At 32.1% G+C, this 22821-nt stretch overlaps 1 protein-coding gene across 6 annotated transcripts in view; it reads left to right on the top strand.

Annotated features, from left to right (window-relative positions):
• LOC143056655 (polyamine-transporting ATPase 13A3-like) overlaps window positions 1-22821 on the top strand; it is a 69407-nt gene that overhangs the window by 39768 nt on the left and 6818 nt on the right. For all 6 annotated transcript variants that reach the window (XM_076229808.1, XM_076229809.1, XM_076229812.1 and 3 more), the window contains exons 7-30: window positions 121-192; window positions 1029-1098; window positions 1738-1872; window positions 2394-2460; window positions 2785-2916; window positions 3409-3591; window positions 4054-4199; window positions 4966-5166; window positions 7431-7492; window positions 8915-9056; window positions 9648-9731; window positions 10523-10682; window positions 11162-11282; window positions 13022-13146; window positions 13747-13928; window positions 14711-14818; window positions 15251-15330; window positions 15762-15914; window positions 16403-16499; window positions 17232-17304; window positions 17629-17779; window positions 18914-19059; window positions 21688-21776; window positions 22423-22506. In XM_076229808.1, coding sequence (XP_076085923.1) covers window positions 121-192; window positions 1029-1098; window positions 1738-1872; window positions 2394-2460; window positions 2785-2916; window positions 3409-3591; window positions 4054-4199; window positions 4966-5166; window positions 7431-7492; window positions 8915-9056; window positions 9648-9731; window positions 10523-10682; window positions 11162-11282; window positions 13022-13146; window positions 13747-13928; window positions 14711-14818; window positions 15251-15330; window positions 15762-15914; window positions 16403-16499; window positions 17232-17304; window positions 17629-17779; window positions 18914-19059; window positions 21688-21776; window positions 22423-22506 — 2863 coding nt within the window. The remainder of the gene's footprint in view (window positions 1-120; window positions 193-1028; window positions 1099-1737; window positions 1873-2393; window positions 2461-2784; window positions 2917-3408; window positions 3592-4053; window positions 4200-4965; window positions 5167-7430; window positions 7493-8914; window positions 9057-9647; window positions 9732-10522; window positions 10683-11161; window positions 11283-13021; window positions 13147-13746; window positions 13929-14710; window positions 14819-15250; window positions 15331-15761; window positions 15915-16402; window positions 16500-17231; window positions 17305-17628; window positions 17780-18913; window positions 19060-21687; window positions 21777-22422; window positions 22507-22821) is intronic.

The following is a 22821-nucleotide window of genomic DNA, read 5'->3' as shown; positions in this document are numbered from 1 at the left end:
TTCATTTGGCCAGCACAAATAGAACAGTTGCTGTACTAATATCTGTTTTGAAAATTTGATAGAAGAAGAAGTTGAAAGATTATTTTCATATTAATTTAAGATATTTTATATTAATTGTAGAGGACTAGATGAAAATATGTGTTCTTTCTTCCATGAATCTCAGGGACTCAGTTATACTGACCAAATCAAAAGGTAAGTTTTAAGTGCTAACTGAAGTCTGTTCACAGGTTGAGTTACAAAAACCTGTAGGTTTGAGTATAACATGATTTTCTTTTATTTCTGTATAAAAATAAGGAGATGAGGTATGATTGCCAATGAGACAACTATCCACCAAAGTTCAATACACCTTATCACTAATCCCGGCTGACCCGGCCTTTTGAACCTTTGACGCATACAACAATCACTTTTCCTTTGTGGCATCAGATATTTTGTTTTATGACGTCAAAATTTTATGGGAACCTGTGTGATCTCCGTTAATGGCGGACAAATAGCAATAAGGTGTATTGAAGTAGGTTTAATTGTGGTACGTAAAATATTAAATTTTTTTTTTTCTCGAAATAACAAGAATGATTATATTAATATTCTGCTTTCTGCTATTGTCAGTTCTGATAAATTCATTATGTACTTTAAAATACTGATTTGGTATGATTTCCTACATAAACAACTAACCTCAAGAGACCAAAGCATGCAAAGGAAAAGGATTATGATTTCTTTACATTTATGCTATGCTTAAATCAGTCAAAAATCAGGGTTACAAAAATAGTATAAAAAATTGTTATATATTGAATAGGAAGATGTGGTATGACTGCCACAGAGATAACTATCCAGCAGAGACCAAATGGTAATTTACCATAGAAAAAGAAAACAGCTCAAACACAACAAAATTATCAACAGTTACTTTCAACGACCCCCCTCCAAAAAAAAACCCCAAAAAAACAAAAGGACTGAAGTGAGAGCAACAGATTTTGTATTTGAAGACTACTGAGGGATATTAGATTTTAACTTCATACAAAAATGTATATTTTCAGGAGGGTAGTTTATGGAACAAATTCCATTGCTATACATGTTACTCCAATTATTGTTTTACTATTTAAAGAGGTGAGTGCCATAACTAGGTAAGCAAACAGTAGTTATTGTATGATGTAATAATTGAAACTATTTGTACCAGAAAGAAAAAACAAATGTTTGAAGAAAGCACACTATTTAGTTATTGATTGACAACTTCCAGCTTCTAAAATATACCCTGAAAAGAACCTTAGTACATGTTGGAGACATTCCATCTAAATGATTTCTTTACATTTATGAGAAGTAATGCTATGAACACAGCTATGCTTTAATCAGTCAAAATCAGGGTAACAAAAATAATATAAAAAAAATGACACTATAAAAAAAAAAAGATGAAAGAAAAATTTACTTTCAGATATGGAGTGAAAAATTGATATAAATTTTAATCTTTGTTTTCATTCCTTTAAACCTTCCAGCGTTAAGTATATTGGTCCCTTATGAATTTGAGCTATGTGCTGGTTGTATCATTTCAAGCTTTGCCACCATTTTTAAAGTGTTAAGTTTTCAAATGTAATGAGAAAATTCAGTCATTGTTTCCATTTTTGTGTTCTAAATGCTCTATGAAATAAGATATATGATGTAAGTCTTAATTTTATGTGTTCCAAGCACTAAGCAAAGTTTTATGATTTCAACCCCAAGGAACAAGTTTATGAACTGTTTGTATAATTTCAGGCATTATCTCCCTTCTACGTGTTCCAAGCCTTCAGTGTATCTGTCTGGTTCTCTGATGAGTATGAGATATATGCTGCCTGTATCATTTTTATCTCAGTAGGCTCCCTTGCCATGACAATATATCAAATTAGAAAGGTATGTATGATATATTTTGTCAAGAATGTTAATATGAGGTATAACTCCAGAGAGGATTTTTAAATGGAATACAAGGAATAAATAGTAAGGACATTATGTACAAAGTACTATCTTTTTTGTAAACTAATTATAAGATCAAGCTAATTATTAGTATAGTGCATACTTTGCATGTATAAAAAGATAAAAAGTACATTCCGACTAAAAGTTAGAATTTTCAGACTTATGGAATTGAGAACATTTGGTGCCATGAGTTATCTGTTGTTTTATTTGACCAAAATCGACTTTAACAAATCAAATGTGAGATACTACAATCCATCCCTGTACAAAAATATTTCAAATTTAATAAAAAAAATCTTACTCCAAGCAAAATTTTATTTTCACAATGTCAATGAGCAGCTGTCGTTATAAAATACAACTGCAAATTTCTGTTGTCATTCAAATAAAGCTTAAAACCTTTTTTCATCATAACATTTAGAATTGTTAAAGGATTGAAGATTTGGAGTTTCTCTTTACATTTTCAGGCACAAAGGGCTTTAAGGAATACAATTCAGTCGTCTACAATAGTTACTGTATGTAAAGGGGAAGAAAGTAGGTATTGTTTGAACAGTAGTAATGGAAATTTATGAATTGAATGCTCATGATTTTGGCTATTAGATGTCAATTGTTTCCATGGAAATTACTAAATTCACATTTTGTTTAAAATTACTGGAAACCGTGATGAGATACTTAGCGGATAACTTTTAAGAATTGGAAAAATTTAAAGGTACATTACAATGATAAACAAGTTTCCAGGGATCTTGGGAAGCACAGTAGATGAAACATTCAGCCAAATTTGATAATACCTTTAATTCTTTAATATCATAACAGATTATAAATTCATCAATTTAAAGCATACATTAATTGTGTTTGTAGAATATGAAGATATTCCATCAGAAGATTTAGTCCCAGGTGATGTTATAGAAATACCAAGACGTGGATGTTTTATGCAGTGTGATGCTGTGCTTGTTACTGGAAATTGTATTGTTAATGAAAGCATGCTTACTGGTAATTTACGTTTACTAACAGTCTATTTATTTATTTTGGTAAAAAATATGATACATATCTGTTTATTTTGTATGCTTGTATATTATAGATGTTATAGAATTCAGATTTTATAAATAAGAAGATGAGTTTTGAGAGCCAATGAGACAACTATCTATCCAAGTCACAATTTATAAACAGTTAACAATTATAGGTCAAAGTACTGCCTTTATCACAGAGCCTTGGCTCACATTAAACAGCTTGCCATAAAGGCCCCCGAAAAGATTAGTTTAAAACAATTCAAACAGGGAAACCAACTGTCTTATCTAAATAAAAGAAGAGAAACACTTATAAACTAGACCAACAAACGACAACTACTGAACAACAGACTCCTTGTTCAGATATTTAAAAAGATATTGTGAACTTCATACTGTTGGTTTAAAAACCTAATGGTCAGTTATATTTTAACTTACATCTTTGCCTATAAATATAATTATTCTAATTATTGATTTGTAGGTGAAAGTGTTCCGGTTACAAAGACTCCATTACCTAATCCTAAACTTCAAACCAATGATGGCAGTAAAGATATTAAGTTTGATATTAAAGAGCATGCCAGACATACCTTGTTCTGTGGTACACATGTTATACAGACACGATACTATGGAACACAGAAAGTGAAAGCAGTCGTTGTAAGAACAGGTTTGTTCTATTGATATCAGAGAAGAGTATCAATACAGCCCTAGTATAAAAATAAAGAGATGTGGTATGATTGCCAATGTTACAACTATCCATCAAAGTTCAAATGAAGTGAATGTATGCAATTATAGGCAAACGCACGGCCTAAAATGATGAGAAAAACCCATACTGTGTGGTCAGCTATTAAAAGCCCCAACATAAAAAATATGAAACAATTCATATGGAAAAAAAATGGCTTAATTTATAACAAAACAATTAATGATCCACAAAAGACCAAGTTTAGATGCACTAAGTCTTTGAGGCTATATCATTTCCTATTAAAAAGAATAGCAAAATTTATCATAGTTCAATGTTGACTTAGGGATATGAAATTTTAGTTTCCTCATAATTTTTCATTTTTTTTATTTTTTTGAATTTGTTAGAAATCAATATAATACCTAACACTGGCTATTTCTTTTTTAACAGGATTTTACACAGCTAAAGGAGAATTAGTCAAATCTATATTATTTCCAAAACCAGTTGACTTTAAGTTTGAGAGAGATACATATAAATTTGTGGGTGTACTGGCAATGATAGCATGCTTAGGATTTATATATACAGTTATAATGGAGGTAAGTGCTGAAAAAAATATTGATAGAAATAATGAAATCAATTTAATGTAGCTTTATCTATTTATATTATAATCACTAGAAGATGCCAGCTAAATAAATTCATCATAGATACCAGGACTAAATTTTATATATAAGCCAGACATGTGTTTCGTCTACAAAAGACTCATCAGTGACGCTCGAATCCAAAAAAGTTTAAAAAAAAGCCAAATAAAGTGCAAAGTTGAAGAGCATTGAGATCCAAAATTCCTAAAAGAGTTGCCAAATACAGCTAAGGTAATCTACAGTACATTTGGACAGATGTTGAAACAAAGAGTTTGTTTAATTTTGGGTGCAGTACATCGACTCTGCATGCATGAACGAGTATAAGACAAGGATCAATAACAATTTCCAAATTGGGTTTGTTTTATAAAAAAAAATCATATATCCATATCTGTGGAAATACGATTATTTCAAAGATAAATTTAAGAAGTACAAAACACTATAAAAGTCATATAACAAATATTTTGACTTTGTATTGGTTTCAGAGGAGATGTGAATTTACATATTATTTGAAATCTATCCATTTGTAAAATGACTTTACCAGAAACACACAAAAACATTGTACACAACTTTTTGTATAAATATTGCAAAAATGAAAAAGGAATAAAAAATGTTGTACTGGAGTAACAGGCAGAAACTTTTAGAAATTGTTTTAGTCCATAATTCATGTTTACCCTGATAGATTTTTAAACGTTTCATTTAACTGATGATTTTATATTCTCTTCAGATCAGGAATGGAAAGACTGCAGGCCAGATGATATTACGTTGCCTAGATCTTATTACAATAACAGTGCCGCCCGCCTTACCAGCTGCCCTGGCTGTGGGCATTGTTTTTGCCCAACACAGACTGAAACAGTTAAAAATATACTGTATCAGTCCCAAGGCTATAAATGTGTGCGGCAGTATTAATGCTGTTTGTTTTGACAAGGTATGATTCTCAAACAGGAAATGAAACAAAGGTGTCTGGTTATATATAGGAACTTTAACCTTTCAGACAGAAAAAAAGTGACATCCGTGATAATCGCTATGAATGAAGTAAGGTATAAAGAAACAGCTAAATTTAAATTATGTTCAACTAATTGCCAAAAATTCATCAAAAAAGTCAACAGACATTTTAGGAACCAAACATGATAAATTATGGATTTTTTATGCCCCCACCTACGATAGTAGATGGGGCATTATGTTTTCTGGTCTGTGCCTCCGTTCGTCCGTTCGTTCATTCGTCCGTTCGTTCGTCCCACTTCAGGTTAAAGTTTTTGGTCAAGGTAGTTTTTGATGAAGCTGAAGTCCAATCAACTTGAAACTTAGTACACTTGTTGCTTATGATATGATCTTTCTAATTTTAAAGCCAAATTAGACTTTTGACCCCAATTTCACGGTCCACTGAACATAGAAATGAAAGTGGGAGTTTCAGGTTAAAGTTTTTGGTCAAGGTAGTTTTTGATGAAGCTGAAGTCCAATCAACTTGAAACTTAGTACACTTGTTGCTTATGATATGTTCTTTCTAATTTTAAAGCCAAATTAGACTTTTGACCCCAATTTCACGGTCCACTGAACATAGAAATGAAAGTGCGAGTTTCAGGTTAAAGTTTTTTGTCAAGGTAGTTTTTGATGAAGCTGAAGTCCAATCAACTTGAAACTTAGTACACTTGTTGCTTATGATATGATCTTTCTAATTTTAAAGCCAAATTAGACTTTTGACCCCAATTTCACAGTCCACTGAACATAGAAATGAAAGTGGGAGTTTCAGGTTAAAGTTTTTGGTCAAGGTAGTTTTTGATGAAGCTGAAGTCCAATCAACTTGAAACGTAGTACACTTGTTGCTTATGATATGTTCTTTCTAATTTTAAAGCCAAATTAGACTTTTGACCCCAATTTCACGGTCCACTGAACATAGAAATGAAAGTGCGAGTTTCAGGTTAAAGTTTTTGGTCAAGGTAGTTTTTGATGAAGCTGAAGTCCAATCAACTTGAAACTTAGTACACTTGTTGCTTATAATATGATCTTTTTAATTTTAATGCCAAATTAGACTTTTGACCCCAATTTCATGGTCTACTGAACATAGAAAATGAAAGTGAGAGTTTTAAAGTTTTTGGTCAAGGTAGTTTTTGATGAAGTTGAAGACCAAACAACTTGAAACTTAGTACACATGTTCCATATGGTATGATCTTTCTAAATTTATTGCAAATTTAGATTTTTTATCCAATTTCACGGTCCATTGGACATGGAAATTGATAGTGCGAGTTGGGCATCCGTGTACTTAGGACACATTCTTGTTGTTATATGAATGAGAATAGAGATGAACCCTATTTGGTATAAAGGAGATAACATACCATTCAATAATAAAAGGAATTAAAAAACGGTATGTATTAAGATGTTTGGAATTTCATAAGAAAAATGTTGAAACAAAATAGAATAAATGTAATAAGGAAACATGAACAAACAAGAATGTGTCCAAAGTACACGGATGCCCCACTCCCACTATCATTTTCCATGTTCAATGGACCGTGAAATTGGATAAAAAATATAATTAGGCTTTAAATTAGAAAGATAATATCAAAGGGAACATTTGTACTAAGTTTCAAGTTGATTGGACTTCAACTTCATCAAAAACTACCTTGACCAAAAACTTTAACCTGAAACATGCACTTTCATTTTCTATGTTCAGTGGACCGTGAAATTGGGGTCAAAAGTTTAATTTGGCTTTAAAATTAGAAAGATCATATCATAAGGAACATGTGTACTAAGTTTCAAGTTGATTGGACTTCAACTTCATCAAAAACTACCTTGACCAAAAACTTTAACCTGAAACATGCACTTTCATTTTCTATGTTCAGTGGACCGTGAAATTGGGGTCAAAAGTTTAATTTGGCTTTAAAATTAGAAAGATCATATCATAAGGAACATGTGTACTAAGTTTCAAGTTGATTGGACTTCAACTTCATCAAAAACTACCTTGACCAAAAACTTTAACCTGAAGCGGGACAGACGGACGAACGAACAGACGAACGAACGAACGAACAGACGGACAGACGAACGAACGAACGGACGCACAGACCAGAAAACATAATGCCCCTCTACTATCGTAGGTGGGGCATAAAAATTATGAAAACTCAACTAGTAAGACATGTTTTAAAGGTTATCATAACTTTATATTGCCATGTTGAAATTTTATATGCTATTTCTTTCCAGACAGGAACATTAACAGAAGATGGATTAATGATGAAATGTGTTGTTCAAGTAGACAACAATCAGTAAGTTAGAGTTTAAAATAATCATTACCAGATTTTAACCTTTGGAATGATATAACATTAAATAATTTTTATTTCAAAGAATGCCCCATTTTAGGCTTAATTACTCTGATACAAAACATTAAAGATTTCATGTTTAATCCAGGAAATTCAGTATTATCACGCCTTGATGATGAAAATAAAATAAAAGCCTCAAACATGCTGTTTCCAACAGGGGCAAGCAACTCAGTGGTATTTGGTTTGCAGTTGAATAAGCATTCACATTTTTCATTTCCACATTGGTTATTTGGCCTGGAACCTTCCGTCATGTTTTATTGTCTTATATTTTGCATAATTTACTTAATGTTAAAGTACATAATAATATATATTGACATTTTAATTACATATAATACTATCAAATTTACTGAAGAGCATAACATATCTTGGTCAACAGCTTATATTTGATTTTGATTTATAAACACAGTAAATTATTTTTGTTTGTTCCTTAATTCCTTACAAACTCGACCGCAACTGATCATGTGTAAGGAATGATACACAAGGTTAGGCAGGTTTAACTCCACATCTGATCTTGTGTAAGGAATGATACACAAGGTTAGACAGGTTTAACTCCACAGCTGATCATGTGTAAGGAATGATACACAAGGTTAGGCAGGTTTAACTCCACATCTGATCATGTTTAAGGAATGATACACAAGGTTAGGCAGGTTTAACTCCACATCTAATCATGTGTAAGGAATGATACACAAGGTTAGGCAGGTTTAACTCCACATCTGATCATGTTTAAGGAATGATACACAAGGTTAGGCAGGTTTAACTCCACATCTTATGTGTAAGGAATGATATACAAGGTTAGGCAGGTTTAACTCCACATCTGATCATGTTTAAGGAATGATACACAAGGTTAGGCAGGTTTAACTCCACATCTTATGTGTAAGGATTGATATACAAGGTTAGGCAGGTTTAACTCCACATCTGATCATGTGTAAGGAATGATACACAAGGTTAGGCAGGTTTAACTCCACATCTGATCATGTGTGAAGAATGATACACAAGGTTAGGCAGGTTTAACTCCACATCTGATCATGTGTAAGGAATGATACACAAGGTTAGGCAGGTTTAACTCCACATCTGATCATGTGTAAAGAATGATACACAAGGTTAGGCAGGTTTAACTCCACATCTGATCATGTGTAAGGAATGATACACAATGTTAGGCAGGTTTAACTCCACATCTGATCATGTGTAAGGAATGATAAACAAGGTTAGGCAGGTTTAACTCCAATCAATTTTCTTCTATGTTATACCAACTTTTTTTAAAAAACTGAAGATCCAGGGTTTTAGTTATTTATAGAAATAACCTTCCATCTCTTGAACTAAATGCTTTATTTTGTATTTAAACTTAATTATGTTATATAACTATTGTAGATTTCAGGAAGATGAAGATGCTATGTTATTGAGAAATGGACCATTAGTATATAATATGGCCACTTGTCATTCTCTGACCATAATTGATAAGAACCTCAGTGGTGATCCTTTGGATCTTATTATGTTTGAGGCCATCGGATGGGTAGGTTATTTTTTGTTCATTTCACTTTTTATGCCAAATTTGTCAGTGAAGAAACTGCATATTTGTCCACTAAATCTATAGGTTGCACTTATGTGAATATAGTAAATATGATTTTTTTAATAAGAATGCATTTTATGGTTAAAACTGTACCATGTTTACTATAAAGTTTTTGAAAGAATACATCTCAAAATGGAATGTTAATATGCATTACTGTTTTATTCAAAGGTCAAAACATAAGGTTGCGTGCATATATTCAACATTTATTAGCTATGAATTCTTTAGGGTTTTAAACTAATACTATATTTCTGTACAACCCCTCCCTTTACTTTGGGTCTTCCTCAGAATTCAATTTTTGCAGCTTCCATGTATATTTAAACTGGTAAACTACCCTCCTTTAAGAGTAGACTAGTCCGACAGATAACCAATCTATCTGTCTGTTGGACTAGGCTACTTGGAAAGGAGGGTAGTTTACCTGACCTAATAATGACTTCATGGTTCAGTCTACAAGAAGGCTAACCAACGATATTACCTTTGCCTACACACTCAATGAAATCGTCTGTAAATAAAATTTCTATGTTTTATGATTTATAGGATTTAGAAGAACCAGGACAAGAAGAGTGTAGATTTGACATGATGGTTCCTACTGTGGTTTTCCCATCACCTAAACACCATCCTGTAAGTAAATCATGCATTTTCCTGCTATGTCAAAGTAAGAACAGATTGTTCTTTGACATTGTTTTCCACTGATAGTTCTCAATCATTAGGTATAACTCATTCATATGCTGTCTGCTCTATGGTCGAGTTGTTGTCTCTTTGACACATTCCCCATTTCCATTTTCAATTTTATAGTAAACTAAGGATTGGCCTATTAATCATACTAATGAAGTTGCTGGGATAAATAACAAGAAGCCATAAAATTTAAGTTTTGCAAAGTATTTATGAACCCAAGTAAACAAACAAAAACAAAAACAATGGGGTTCTTAAGAAGCTATTGAGTGATTTAAATCTTGTAAGATTGTGGAATAGTGAAAAATAAAGTCTTTTTGTAAGAAACTAGGTAATGCTTTTAACTTTCTCTATTATTTTACTCAGTTTTAGTTTGTTACCCCGATTTTGTTTTTTGTCCATAGATTTATGAGTTTTGAACAGCGGTATACTACTGTTGCCTTTATTTACAAGGTACTGTGGATTCATTATTATTTGTGAAATACCAATTTTTGTGGATTTTTAGGTTTCAGATGAACCACATATTCAAATGTTCAATTATCTATGAATTTTCTATAGGCTTGAATGCAGACTTAAGCAAAACCACAAAAGCTAATATCCATGAAAATGTGAGTATACCTCAATCCATGAAAATTGGTACCCACGAAAAAACGAAACCAAAATAATAAAAAGAGATGTGCTACAATTTAAGTCATCTCTACAGAAATAGTCTGTTTTAAACATAATGTATACTTTTACAGGGTAGTAACAATGTACAGATAGGTGTAGTTAGACAATTCACCTTTACATCGTCCCTACAGAGAATGTCTGTTATCGTCAGAAATCTTATAGACGACCATTTTGAATTGTATTGTAAAGGTGCTCCTGAAATGATTGCATCTTTATGTAATCCACAATCAGGTAAATAATTAACAATTTTGGAATATTGAATTAAAACCAATTTATTGTATTCAACTTATCTGGAAATTTGAATATAAGTTTTATAATGAAAAAGAGATTGTTTTATAGAATTATGTTTCCTTCTTGAGAATTGAAATACACATTTGAGGTTATTGACTATAAAACAAAAATCAGCCTTCTTAATTTTGTGGTCCAAAAAGGATTGTTCTGGTTATGGATCTAAGGACCGCAGTAAACAAATACTGACCTGTAGAAATCTATACATTTGTGTCAACCATCTTCGTAAAATAAATATTTGATTTCTGCATCATAAGCTAGCTTAAAAAAAACAAAATAATATACAAACATTTTACAGATTAATAGAGTTATCTTCCTTATATATGTAAAACAGAATGAAAGTAATCTAAAGAAAATATATACAGAAACGACAGAAAAAACAGTTAAAAATATTTATAAACTATTCTAACATTAAATTTCAGTTCCAGAAGACTTTCAGTCTAAGCTATCATCCTACACCCAGCATGGTTATAGAGTCATAGCTATGGGATGGAAACCATTATCTAGTAAAATGAACTTTGTCAAGGTTCAACGAGTTCAGAGGTAAATAAATCACCAACATTTGTAGTTTTCAGAATGAATACAGAAACATTTGAGTTCACCTTTTTCTTTTGTATCATTTGATGCATAAACATTTGTTAATAATTATACCCCACGCAACGAAGTTGCGGAGGGTATAATGTTTTTGACCCGTCCGTCCGTCAGTCCTGTTTCTTGTCATCGCAACTCCTCTCAAACCACACAACAGAATTTCACGAAACCTTTTCAGATAATAAGGACATACTATGTAGTTGTGCATATCGACGGGAAATTGCGATTCAATTTTTTTTCTAGGAGTTACGCCCCTTTGAACTTATTTACTTTAATGTACTACGGCAACAGTTTGTCATCGCAACTCCTTTAAAACCACACAACAGAATTTCACGAAACCTTTTCAGATAATAAGGACATACTATGTAGTTGTGCATATCGACAGGAAATTGCGATTCAATTTTTTTTCTAGGAGTTACGCCCCTTTGAACTTATTTACTTTAATGTACTACTGCAACAGTTTGTAATCGTAACTCCTCTCAAACCACACAACAGGATTTCACGAAATCTTTTTATATGAAAAGGACATATTATGTAGTTGTGCATATCAACAGGAAATTACGATTCAATTTTATTTCTAGGAGTTACGCCCCTTTGAACTTATTTGCTTCAATGTACTACTGCAACAGTTTGTCATCGCAACTCCTCTGAAACTACATAACAGAATTTCATGAAACCTTTTCAGATAATAAGGACATGCTATGTAGATGTGCATATCGACAGGAAATCACGATTCAATTTTTTTTCTAGGAGTTACACCTCTTTGAACTTATTTGCTTTAAGGTACTACTTCAACAGTTTGTCATCTCAACTCCTCTGAAACCACACAACAAAATTTCATGAAACTTTGTAGATAATAAGGACATACTACGTAGATGTGCATATCAACAGGAAATTACGATTCAATTTTTTTTCTAGGAGTTATGCCCCTTTGAACTTATTTGCTTCAATGTACTTCTGCAACAGTTTGTCATCTCAACTCCTCTGAAAACACACAACAGAATTTCATGAAATTTTGAAGATAATAAGGACATTCTATGTAGATGTGTATATTGACAGGAAATTATTATTCAGTATTTTTTCTTATACAATTTTTTTTCTTATACTTATTTAATTTCTCCAATGACAATGTGGGGACGTGGGGTATGTGAGCGTGCTCACTAAGGTTCTTTAATTTAAAAAAAAAATTCAGCCAGAATAAATGCTGATTTTTATGCCCCATTTATGGGCATTATGTTTTCTGGTCTGTTTTTCCGTCCGTCTGTTTCTTCATCTGTTTGTTCGACTGTTCGTTCGTTCGTCCGTCTGTTTGTCCATCCATTCGTCTGTCCATCCCGCTTCAGGTTAAAGTTTTGGTTAAAGTTTTTGGTCGAGGAAGTTGAAGGCCAATCAACTTGAAACTTAGTACACATGTTCCATATGATATTATCTTTCTAATTTTAATGCCAAATTAGAGATTTTCACAGTCCACTGAACATAGAAAATGATAGTGCGGATGGGGCATCCGTGTACTGGGGACACATTCTTGTTTTCCTTTGCATTCCTTCTATCTACAGATTTGTATCTTATTTAATGGGGATCTTCTTTTCAATCGTTGGCTTTGAATAATGTCTTTCTTTTCTATTTTCTACTTACTAGGTCCATTTTATTTTAAGCCTTTTAAATCAAATTTCTCACAAATTTGTTTTTAGGGAACAAGTAGAAAGAGACCTAACATTCCTGGGATTTCTGGTGATGGAAAATAAACTTAAACCAGAGACAACAGCTGTCATTCAGGAACTTAAAGAGGCAGACATTAGGACTATAATGGTAACAGGTAATGTCAAAAGAGGACAAACCTGGCTGGTTAACTCTCTTGATTAAGTAATTGGCATAATAATACTAGTCTTCAAAACTCTTTACAACAGGAAACTGTTTGGTTAAGACACAATTTCCAATTTTTACAATATTTTTTTTACTTAAAACAATCTGTTAATTTCTCTTCTTTTGAATCCACCTTAACCTACCATTTTTAAAAAAGGATGTAATAAGTCTGATTTGTTTTCATAAATGACCTTTCAGATAAAAAAAAACAACAAATAATGTATATATAAAAAAGAAGATGTGGTATGATTGCCAATGAGACAACTCTCCATAAGAGACTAAATGACACAGAAAAAAGAAATAGAACATAATATAATGGAATATGAAGACAGCTCTCTCACAAGCAAAAATAGTTTATTGATTTTAATCTGTTGTTTAAAATCATGTGTTGACTTCTTTTTTGTGCAATTGGATATTCAGTAAATCACAATAGATAAGTAATTTTCATTTTGATTTGTTTATGGTTGCAGTCCCATTCATGAACAACCTAAAAGTGTTTTATTTTATATCAAAGTGTGCAAAAATGTCTAACAGAACTAAACTTCTTTCACAGGTGACAATATGTTAACTGCTCTGAGTGTAGCTAGGGAGTGTGGAATGGTCAATAAACCAGATCATATTATTATGGTTGAATGTTTCATGAACTCTGGTCTGGCTGAAGAAAGTCAGCCTGCAATGGAATTTGTTTATGCTGAAGATAGGAATAAACCTGTTGAGGAAATATCAACTGATTTAGTAAGCATACTTTGGCTTGAATAAACCAAGCTATAGAAAAGTAGTTTAGTAGATATAGGAAGATGTGGTATGAGTTCCAATGAGACAACTCTCCATCCATGTAACAATTTTTAAAAGTAAACCATTATAGGTCAAGGTACGGCCTTCAACACGGAGCCTTGGCTCACACTGAACAGCAAGCTATAAAGGGCCCCAAAAATAAATAGTGTAAAACCATTCAAACAGGGAACCAACGGTCTAATCTATATAAAAACGAGAAACAAGAAACACATATGAACTACATAAACAGATGACAACTACTGTACATCAGATTCCTGACTTAGGACAGGTGGAAACATTTACAGCAGGATGTTTTAATGGTACCAAACCTTCTCCTTTTCTGATACAATAGTATAACATCACAACATAGTAGACACTATAAAATATCAATAGGAAGGCTTGACAGAGTTTTTGAGTCCTATTTCAAATTTAAACATGTTTGAAAATGCATACAATCATAAAACTCAAACAAGACAAGTGATGTTATGATCTTCTCATCTCATCATGATATGCATATTTTCCATGAAATACAAAAAACACTGAATTTAGAAAGTTTAATGAAATATTTAGCTTAAATGGGATACATGAAGATGCGTTCTGTTTGGTTTTAAAAGCCACAGTTGATACATAATACAGAACATATATCAACATTAGATCAAATTTTTTGAATTTAAAAAAAAAGCTGTTTCAGAAATAATTTTCTTACCACAGAAGTGAATGATACATATTTGTATATTTACCAGGACATGAAGATCCAGATAGAGGAAGTAGGAGGAGAAATGTTCCATTTTGCTGTCACAGGAAAATCATTTTCAGTTCTCAGACAACATTTCCCTGATACATTGTCCAAGGTTGGTATCTTAAGATTAAGATCTTAAAATTAAAAAACAATTACAAAAATCAAAAATGTTTTTGTAGAATTGTATGAAAATATAAGTCAATCCATAAAAAATTCACAATTAATGACTAGTTAATGACCTGGCCAAAAGTATTCGTCACCTGCATATTTTTGTTATATATTTCATATAAAAACACATGTTTTCAAAAAATATTTTGAGGGCATTTATGGTTGGATTTTTATCAACAAGGCTTTAAAAGATGTAGAATTGTCTAAAGTATGTTTGTTTATTTGGTAATAGTTCTGTTAACTACCCATAGTATTAATTTTCAATCATAACAGCTGCCAACCCTGTTACCCAAGGAAAAATATCTTGTGGTGTCCAACCATTCTATATATTATATCCTCAAATATTCCTAACAGTAATGTATACATATTTTAACAGATTGTTGTTAGAGGTACAGTCTTTGCTAGAATGTCACCAGACCAGAAAGCTCAGTTAGTGGAGATCCTTCAGCAAATAGGGTAAGTTTATTCACATAATATTGACGATATCATTCTTAAATCAGGAAATCAGTCAGTGTAATACCTCAAATGAAATAAAAACTGTCATTTTCCCTTGAAAAGAAACTTTCTGTTAATTACATTATTTATCTAATTTTTCCTCCTTTGGTTCTAACTCACTCAGGCAAATTGACCTTTTTGGTTTTAAGGAACTGCAAAAGTCTGCACACAAGCCTACAGAGCATTTATATTTTCTTGAGCATTTAAATTAATGGTTCACCTTTAACCACAAAATGTTTTGAAAATTGGTATTCCAATATCTATTATGAATGTATGCTACACCAAAATGTATGAATTGATATAAGACCATACTTTTAATTTGTAATAATATTATAAACAGATATTATGTGGCTATGTTTTGAGATTTTAAATTGTTATGATATTATTAACAGATATTACGTTGCTATGTGTGGAGATGGTGCCAATGATTGTGGAGCTTTGAAGATGGCACATTCTGGAATATCATTGTCAGAAGCTGAGGCATCCGTAGCATCACCATTCACTTCAAAAACACCAAATATAACATGTGTTCCTAACTTAATCAAGTAAGTATCAAACATAACAGGTGTTCCTAACTAATCAAGTAAGTATCAAACATAACAGCTGTTCCTAACTAATTTATGTTAGAATCCAAGTGATCTTCCAAATTAATAAGGCATCTAACTTTATATCTTTTATATCAATAGATTTTAGCAGAATATTTTTCAAATTGCCATGTATGTTATTTTCAAGCCATATAGTATAATGAACAATTCATCCCTTTCACATTTACAAAATTTGCATAAGATCCTTGTTCCGCATTTTTTGCTTCAAAAGAAAACTGTAGTCTCCTATTTTATGATTGGAAATTATAACTTGCACGAAGATATTTATTTGTCAAACACAACCAAAATGATCCTTTTGTAGCAAATAGAAATTTGAGAATAAGTTCTCTGAAGAAAAGTTAAAAACGTGTTTTGACATTATATTTTTTTTGTTAACCATTATAAACACACACCAAGATATGATTTTGTTATCTCATATATATTTTCAGACAAGGAAGAGCTGCCTTAGTTACATCATTTGGAATATTTAAATATATGGCCTGTTACAGTTTGACACAGTTTACGTCTGTCTGTATCTTATATTGGGTAGGTATTTTACTTCACATCATTTTAATCTTTAAAGTATTTTGTTTCACATTTATTTGAAATATTGTAGGTTATGAAAAAAGTGTTATTTTACAGATGTATTGCCATGCATGCACTGACACATCTCATTTCCATGGAATTTATTTGGCCCTATCCCCTCTATCATGGTTCATTGACAGTAAAAAACTTTTTTTGCCTAGTTCAAATAATTCACTGCCAAATCATATTTAACAATTAGTTCTATAAGATTCTGACCGTCTCCATTTTAATCTTCACCAGTGCACTAACAAAAGAGAAATCAAACAACATGAAATAAGAATCAATGAAGGAAAACATGCTGATAAGACTCTTATTAAACACAAACTGATTTGATATTTTAGTCCTCTGAACAGCCAGCTTAGCCAAGACATATAGTTCATTTTCTCGCACCTATATATATCTGTGTTGGCATATTCTGCTTCACAATTTGAAGTATGCAACTCCTTGCAAATGACTTGACGTTATTCAACTTTTTACAAAATGTAAATTAAATTCATGACCTAAGTGAGTTTTGGGTTCCTTCCAGGTGTTAATGCAGGTTACAAGCTTTTTCCTTGAAGGACTAAACTATTTTGGTTTAACTGTATAATTATACATATTTCTTTAATTATTTTTCCTGGGATATAGCCTTTTTGTGCTGAATCTGGTGATGCGGCGTAAAGCAACCACTAATCAATCAGTATTTTTTTCCAGATTGGAATAAACCTGACAGACTTTGAGTTCTTATATGTGGATTTATTTTTATTGGCTTCCCTCAGTATAACATGTAAGTGTAGCTAATACAATTATTAATAAATTGAAGAATCAAATCCCAACATAGGGACACAATAATTGAGTGGCCATTTCTTTGACTGAGGATAAAGTTTATGAATTTAGCATACACATACTACATATCTACATATAATGGGGTCTTTGATGCACATAAATGTGTTTTTTTCCCAAACAATCACAATAAGGTCTGAATTTATACTTTATGTATTAATCTGAAACCCCATAGAAAATTGTACCTCATGTCTCCCTCATATGAAATTGTTTGGAACTCTGGTATTTTCATCCTATTAAATAAGATTTGATGTTTTTTATATTACAGTTGGTAGAACAGATGCATACCCAGAGTTATCGAAGGATCCTCCTGCTTTTAGCCTGACCAGTCTCCTGCCCATTACCTCTATTGTGTTACACATGATTATACAAGTGACTGTACAAATATTCAGTTTTGTACATGTAAGACAACAACCATGGTAGGTATTCATTTATTAAAGATTGTTGATATAAAAAAAATGTGTAAATTCTTAAAGCTTTTTTAAACCCCTGCTTTAAAAAGTAGGAGTATACTGTTTTACCTCTGTCTGTCTGTCGGTCCCTCCATCAGTCCATCCATCTCTCTGTCAGTTCATCCATCCATTAGTCTGTCTGTCAGTCAGTCCCTCCGTCAGTCCATTCATCTCTCTGTCAGTCCATCCATCCATTAGTCTGTCTGTCCGTCGGTCCCTGCATCAGTCCATCCATCCATTAGTCTGTCTGTCAGTCACATGAATATTTTTCATGGCATCTATCTCAGGAAGTACCTTACAAGGATTTCTGAAATTTTGTTTCAGTGTTTATATGAGTCAGTTATACCATATGATGAGATTTCAGATTCATCCCACAACAACTTCCTGTTTACCTTATATAGTGGACGGGTATCATTTAGTTCACAGATCCACGTGTTGAAAAAAAAAGAAATATAAGAGTTCAATGGAAGACATCACTTGTTTATAAATGTTTCAACTCCTTCAAATGAATATTGAATTTTGAATGACCTTCATGTATGTACATTCATGAATTTTAAAGATTATCTCTGCCATTTCACAGTTTGAACAAGCTGGGGTAATTTCAATGTGCATACCCATAAAAGAAAATAACCCAAGTTCATTGGTAGAACTTTCATTGATTAGGATGTTGTACATATATTAGCCAATAACAATGTTTTCATGTGCACTTTTGCCAATTCTACACAGAATTCTTTTAATTTTGAAACGGCCACTTTTGTTGATGCTAGAGTACAAATTGATCTAACTGCACAAGATTAAAAATCTTACAGTATCTTAATGTAGAACAGCAATAAAGTGACATTTCATTGTAATATAGTGGTTGCTTTTCCCTCATATTGAATAAACTAGTACTAGATCATTAAAACATGATTCGATATTTCATTAACCATCTATTATTATATGAAGTTCATTCCAATCCTCCCATTAAAATTTTCATAGAATAACCATTATTAAATGTAAAAATTTAACATTAAAGAGGATTTACTGTTCTTTCATATATTTTACTGAGGTCAAGAACTGTATATCAATTCAGCGCTAATCAAATTTGTAATATTTTTCTAGGTTCACCCCACATGTGCCAAATGAAGATGATGAGTATGCCTCCTATGAGAATTCAGCAGTATTTTATGTATCTACCTATCAATTTATGACATTAGCTGTCACTTTTGCCAAAGGTTCTCCATACAGGAGGTCTATGTTTAACAATTGTAAGTACTAATTATACAAAACATGCCTTTGTATAAGCAACAATGTGGAATTCTCAAAAACTGATGTGACTGATGCTTTCACCTCAATTTATTATGATACATATTTGTTATTTTGTTAGCTCGCCTGGCCCAATGGGCAAAGTGAGCTTTTCTCATCACTTGGCGTCCGTCATTCATCTTCGTTGTACTTATACAAAAATCTTCTTCTATTAAACTACTGGGCCAAATTAAACCAAACTTGCCCAGTATCACCATTAGGGAATCTAGTCTAAAAATGTGTCTGATGCCAACCGACATGGCCGACATGGAAACAAATAGAAAGTAGGGGTAAAATGCAGTTTTGGGCTTATCTATACTATTAAACGAGAAGACCTCATTTTGTGTGTCGCTTCTTCCTTCCACAATAAATCAATCATCATGCCTCTGTGTCCTATAGGTAGCATGCATAGTCACATTTGTCATCCATTCTTATGATTATTCAGATTGAGTTATTTTGGGAGAAAAACGACAAAAAAGGAGTCTGGATATGATTCCGACTTTGGACTGACTTTTAGTCATAGATAAGACTTCCGGTTTGAAACATGCACAAATACAACCAATCGTATGATAGATAACAAAAATGAAAAATAAATAAGCCAATCAGAGCGTTCTCCGTATCATGGTGTTTAGATCGCAAGAATCACAACTATTATACCTCCTTATAGAGGACAATAATTTTTCGCGTTTACCTACATGTAAACTACAATTATATTACTTTAATATATAGAGACTCTCTGTATTCTGCCTACTGTTTTCTTTGAAATGTTTACTATTTAAGGGGTCATACCAGTTGCATATATATATATTGAAATAAGTAAAACATGTGACACAAGTACAACCAATCGTATGATTGATAACAAAAATGAAAAATAAATAAGCCATTTAGAGCGTTCTCCATCTCATGGTGTTTAGATCGCAAGAATCACAACTATTATACCTCCTTAGAGAGGAAAATTATTTTTCCCGTTTCATATTATGGTGTTTAGATTGCAAGAACCACAACTATTATACCTTCTTAGAGAGGACAATTATTTTTCGCGTTTATCTACATGTAAACTACGATTATACAACCTTAATATATAGAGATTCTCTGTATTCTGTAATTGACTTTCTGTGTTAGTATAGAAAGTCCCTGAATCTGTCTACTGTTTTCTTTGAAATGTTTACTATTTAAGGGATCGTACCACTTACATATATATTAAAACAAGTAAAACATGCTCAACTTCATCTAAAACTACCTCGACCAAAAACTTTAACCCGAAGCGGTACAGACAGACGGACGGACGGAGGAATGAAGGAACGAACGCACGGATTCACAGACTAGAAAACATAATACCAATAAATGGGGCATAAAAATTTATTATTGAAAGGGCAAGTGATTTGGCAAAAATGAAAGTAAGATAGAGATTAGAGGGAGGCAGGACCTTTTTCGGGGCGTCGGGATCGGGTGTTGTTAAGCTCTGGATTTGGGGATTGATCCTTACGGGATCCGGGAATATATTTTCGATTTCGGGATTTCGGGATATGAATTTTTTTAAATTCTGCATCTCGGGATTTCATGGTTTTAAGCCCAGGATTTCGGGATCAGGACCCCTCCGACCACCCCTCAAATTAGCCTTAGTCGGTCTTATAAGTGATTTATACATGATTCATATCCTACCATTGGCATGTTAATAAAGCTCTCAAAAGAAAAAAAGCACTGATGGATTGTCCTAGAAGCATATTTAATCAGACTAATAATGGTCTATATATAAGCAGTTACATTTAATTCATACGGTGCAAATTTTTAATTATTTGACTTTTACCCAAAGAAGCATTGTAGCAAAGGGGAAGAATAATTGTGGTATGAGGCCAGACACACGAAAAAAATTGAATTTAACAGAAAGGAAACAAATATCGGACTTTGGAAAAAGGAAGAGGGCTTTTGATACCTATCATGAAATTCTCCGTACATATATATTATCTTTTACAAAAAAATCATCCTACAACAGTTCACAAGCTATATATGCCCGCGATTTCGCGGGTGTGTTCTAGTATCTCTGAAACTAAGGTAAAAGTATAATGGTTGCATTATTTCATGCATCAATTGTAAACAAAAATATCAGGTGAGCAACACAGGCTCTTTGGCGCCAGTTACATATATGATAAATTATGAAAATCTTTCAGCTATCTATCACTTTTTTATGTAAATTTATTGATATTGATTATTGATACAGATCCTTTAATTTGTTATAATTATTTTGTTGAAGTCTTTTGATAAATTAGAATTTTAATATCAAGGATTATTCAACTATAATCATTATTGAAATGTATGGAAAATGAATTAATTCCTATTTACTGTGAGTTTATTTGTTATGGATTGCAGAAAAAATGCATTTTTGTGGATATTTGATTTGTGGTTTTCCAAAAGTCAGCATATAATCTTATAGCAAATTTGTAATTCATTGAACATTAAAATTTGTGGTTTTGTTGTACTTACGAAATCCACAAAAATTGGTATCCAACAAAATAAAAATGTATCCACTGTAGTTAGTTAAAAATGAAAAACGAAACCTTGAACATTTAAGTTATTTTTTGCAATTTTTTTAGACTGGTTCCTGGCTAACCTGGTGATATGTTTAGGTGTTACTCTGTGGATTACCATTTATCCACCGCCAGCAATTCTAGATTTTATTGAGGTAACATTTAAGATACTGTTTCAGAGTTCTGTATTATCTGCTTCCCAGTTTTATACAGAAAGAAGGGTTCATATTCCTGAATAAATGTGTTTTGAAAAAATATTGTTGAATTAAACAGGTTTATGATCTTAACTATATTCAAGATTCATTTTTACCTTGATTCTTTGACAGACAAACAAAGGAGATATTTATATTTATAGACAACTTCCCCACAAAAAAAAGTTTTTTTTCAGCCACTTATTTCACAAAACTGTTATAGGCAGTGAGCATACCTATATTTCTTTCAAAATAATTGCAGTATGATTTGTATTCATCCAATTCATTAAAGAATTTATTTACTGATAACTTTAGAAAAAATTGTTCAGTTAATTTTTTTTTCTTTTTTTTGATACAGTGGCTGATCCAGTGGGAGGGGTTCTGGGGGTTGGAACCCCCCTTTTTTGGGAATATCAATGCATTTTAATGGGGACATACGGTTGGAACCCCCTTTTAAAAAAGTTAAGATTCGCCACTGAAACATACATCAAACATTTACTGGTCTCAAATTTTGAATATTCAGGGACAAAGGTATGAAGAGTTGTAATGTTATTTTTTGAAAAAAATGTCTATAAATGACATGTATTTTAAGAATATCTTATTTTTACAGTTAAAACCACCACCAGTAATAACTTACAGGTTGCTGTATGTAGGTGTCGCTGGTGTCAACTTTTTACTATGTGTTTTATTAGAGGTTAGTAAATATAACTTTTATTCATTTGTTGAATACATTTCTATATTTTATCTTTGCAATTATTATCCTCTATTTATCTGTCTAAATACTTATATTTGTGTATTCTTGGATATTTAGTTCTTTATTCTGCTAGTAGAAGTATGTAATTGGGAATTTCTACTTGACATACAATATGTAAATAACAATGTCAATAAAATGAAAGACAAGCACCAGAAACATTACTTGAGCCTTTCAAACAGTAGTTGGTAGTTTGTGCTCCTCCTGAACAATACTTGAGCCTTTCAAACAGTGGTTGGTAGTTTGTGCTCCTCCTGA

This window comes from Mytilus galloprovincialis, chromosome 13 (genome assembly GCF_965363235.1).
Source record: "Mytilus galloprovincialis chromosome 13, xbMytGall1.hap1.1, whole genome shotgun sequence".
Classification (NCBI taxonomy): domain Eukaryota; kingdom Metazoa; phylum Mollusca; class Bivalvia; order Mytilida; family Mytilidae; genus Mytilus; species Mytilus galloprovincialis.
This window is presented reverse-complemented; position numbering and strand designations above follow the sequence as displayed.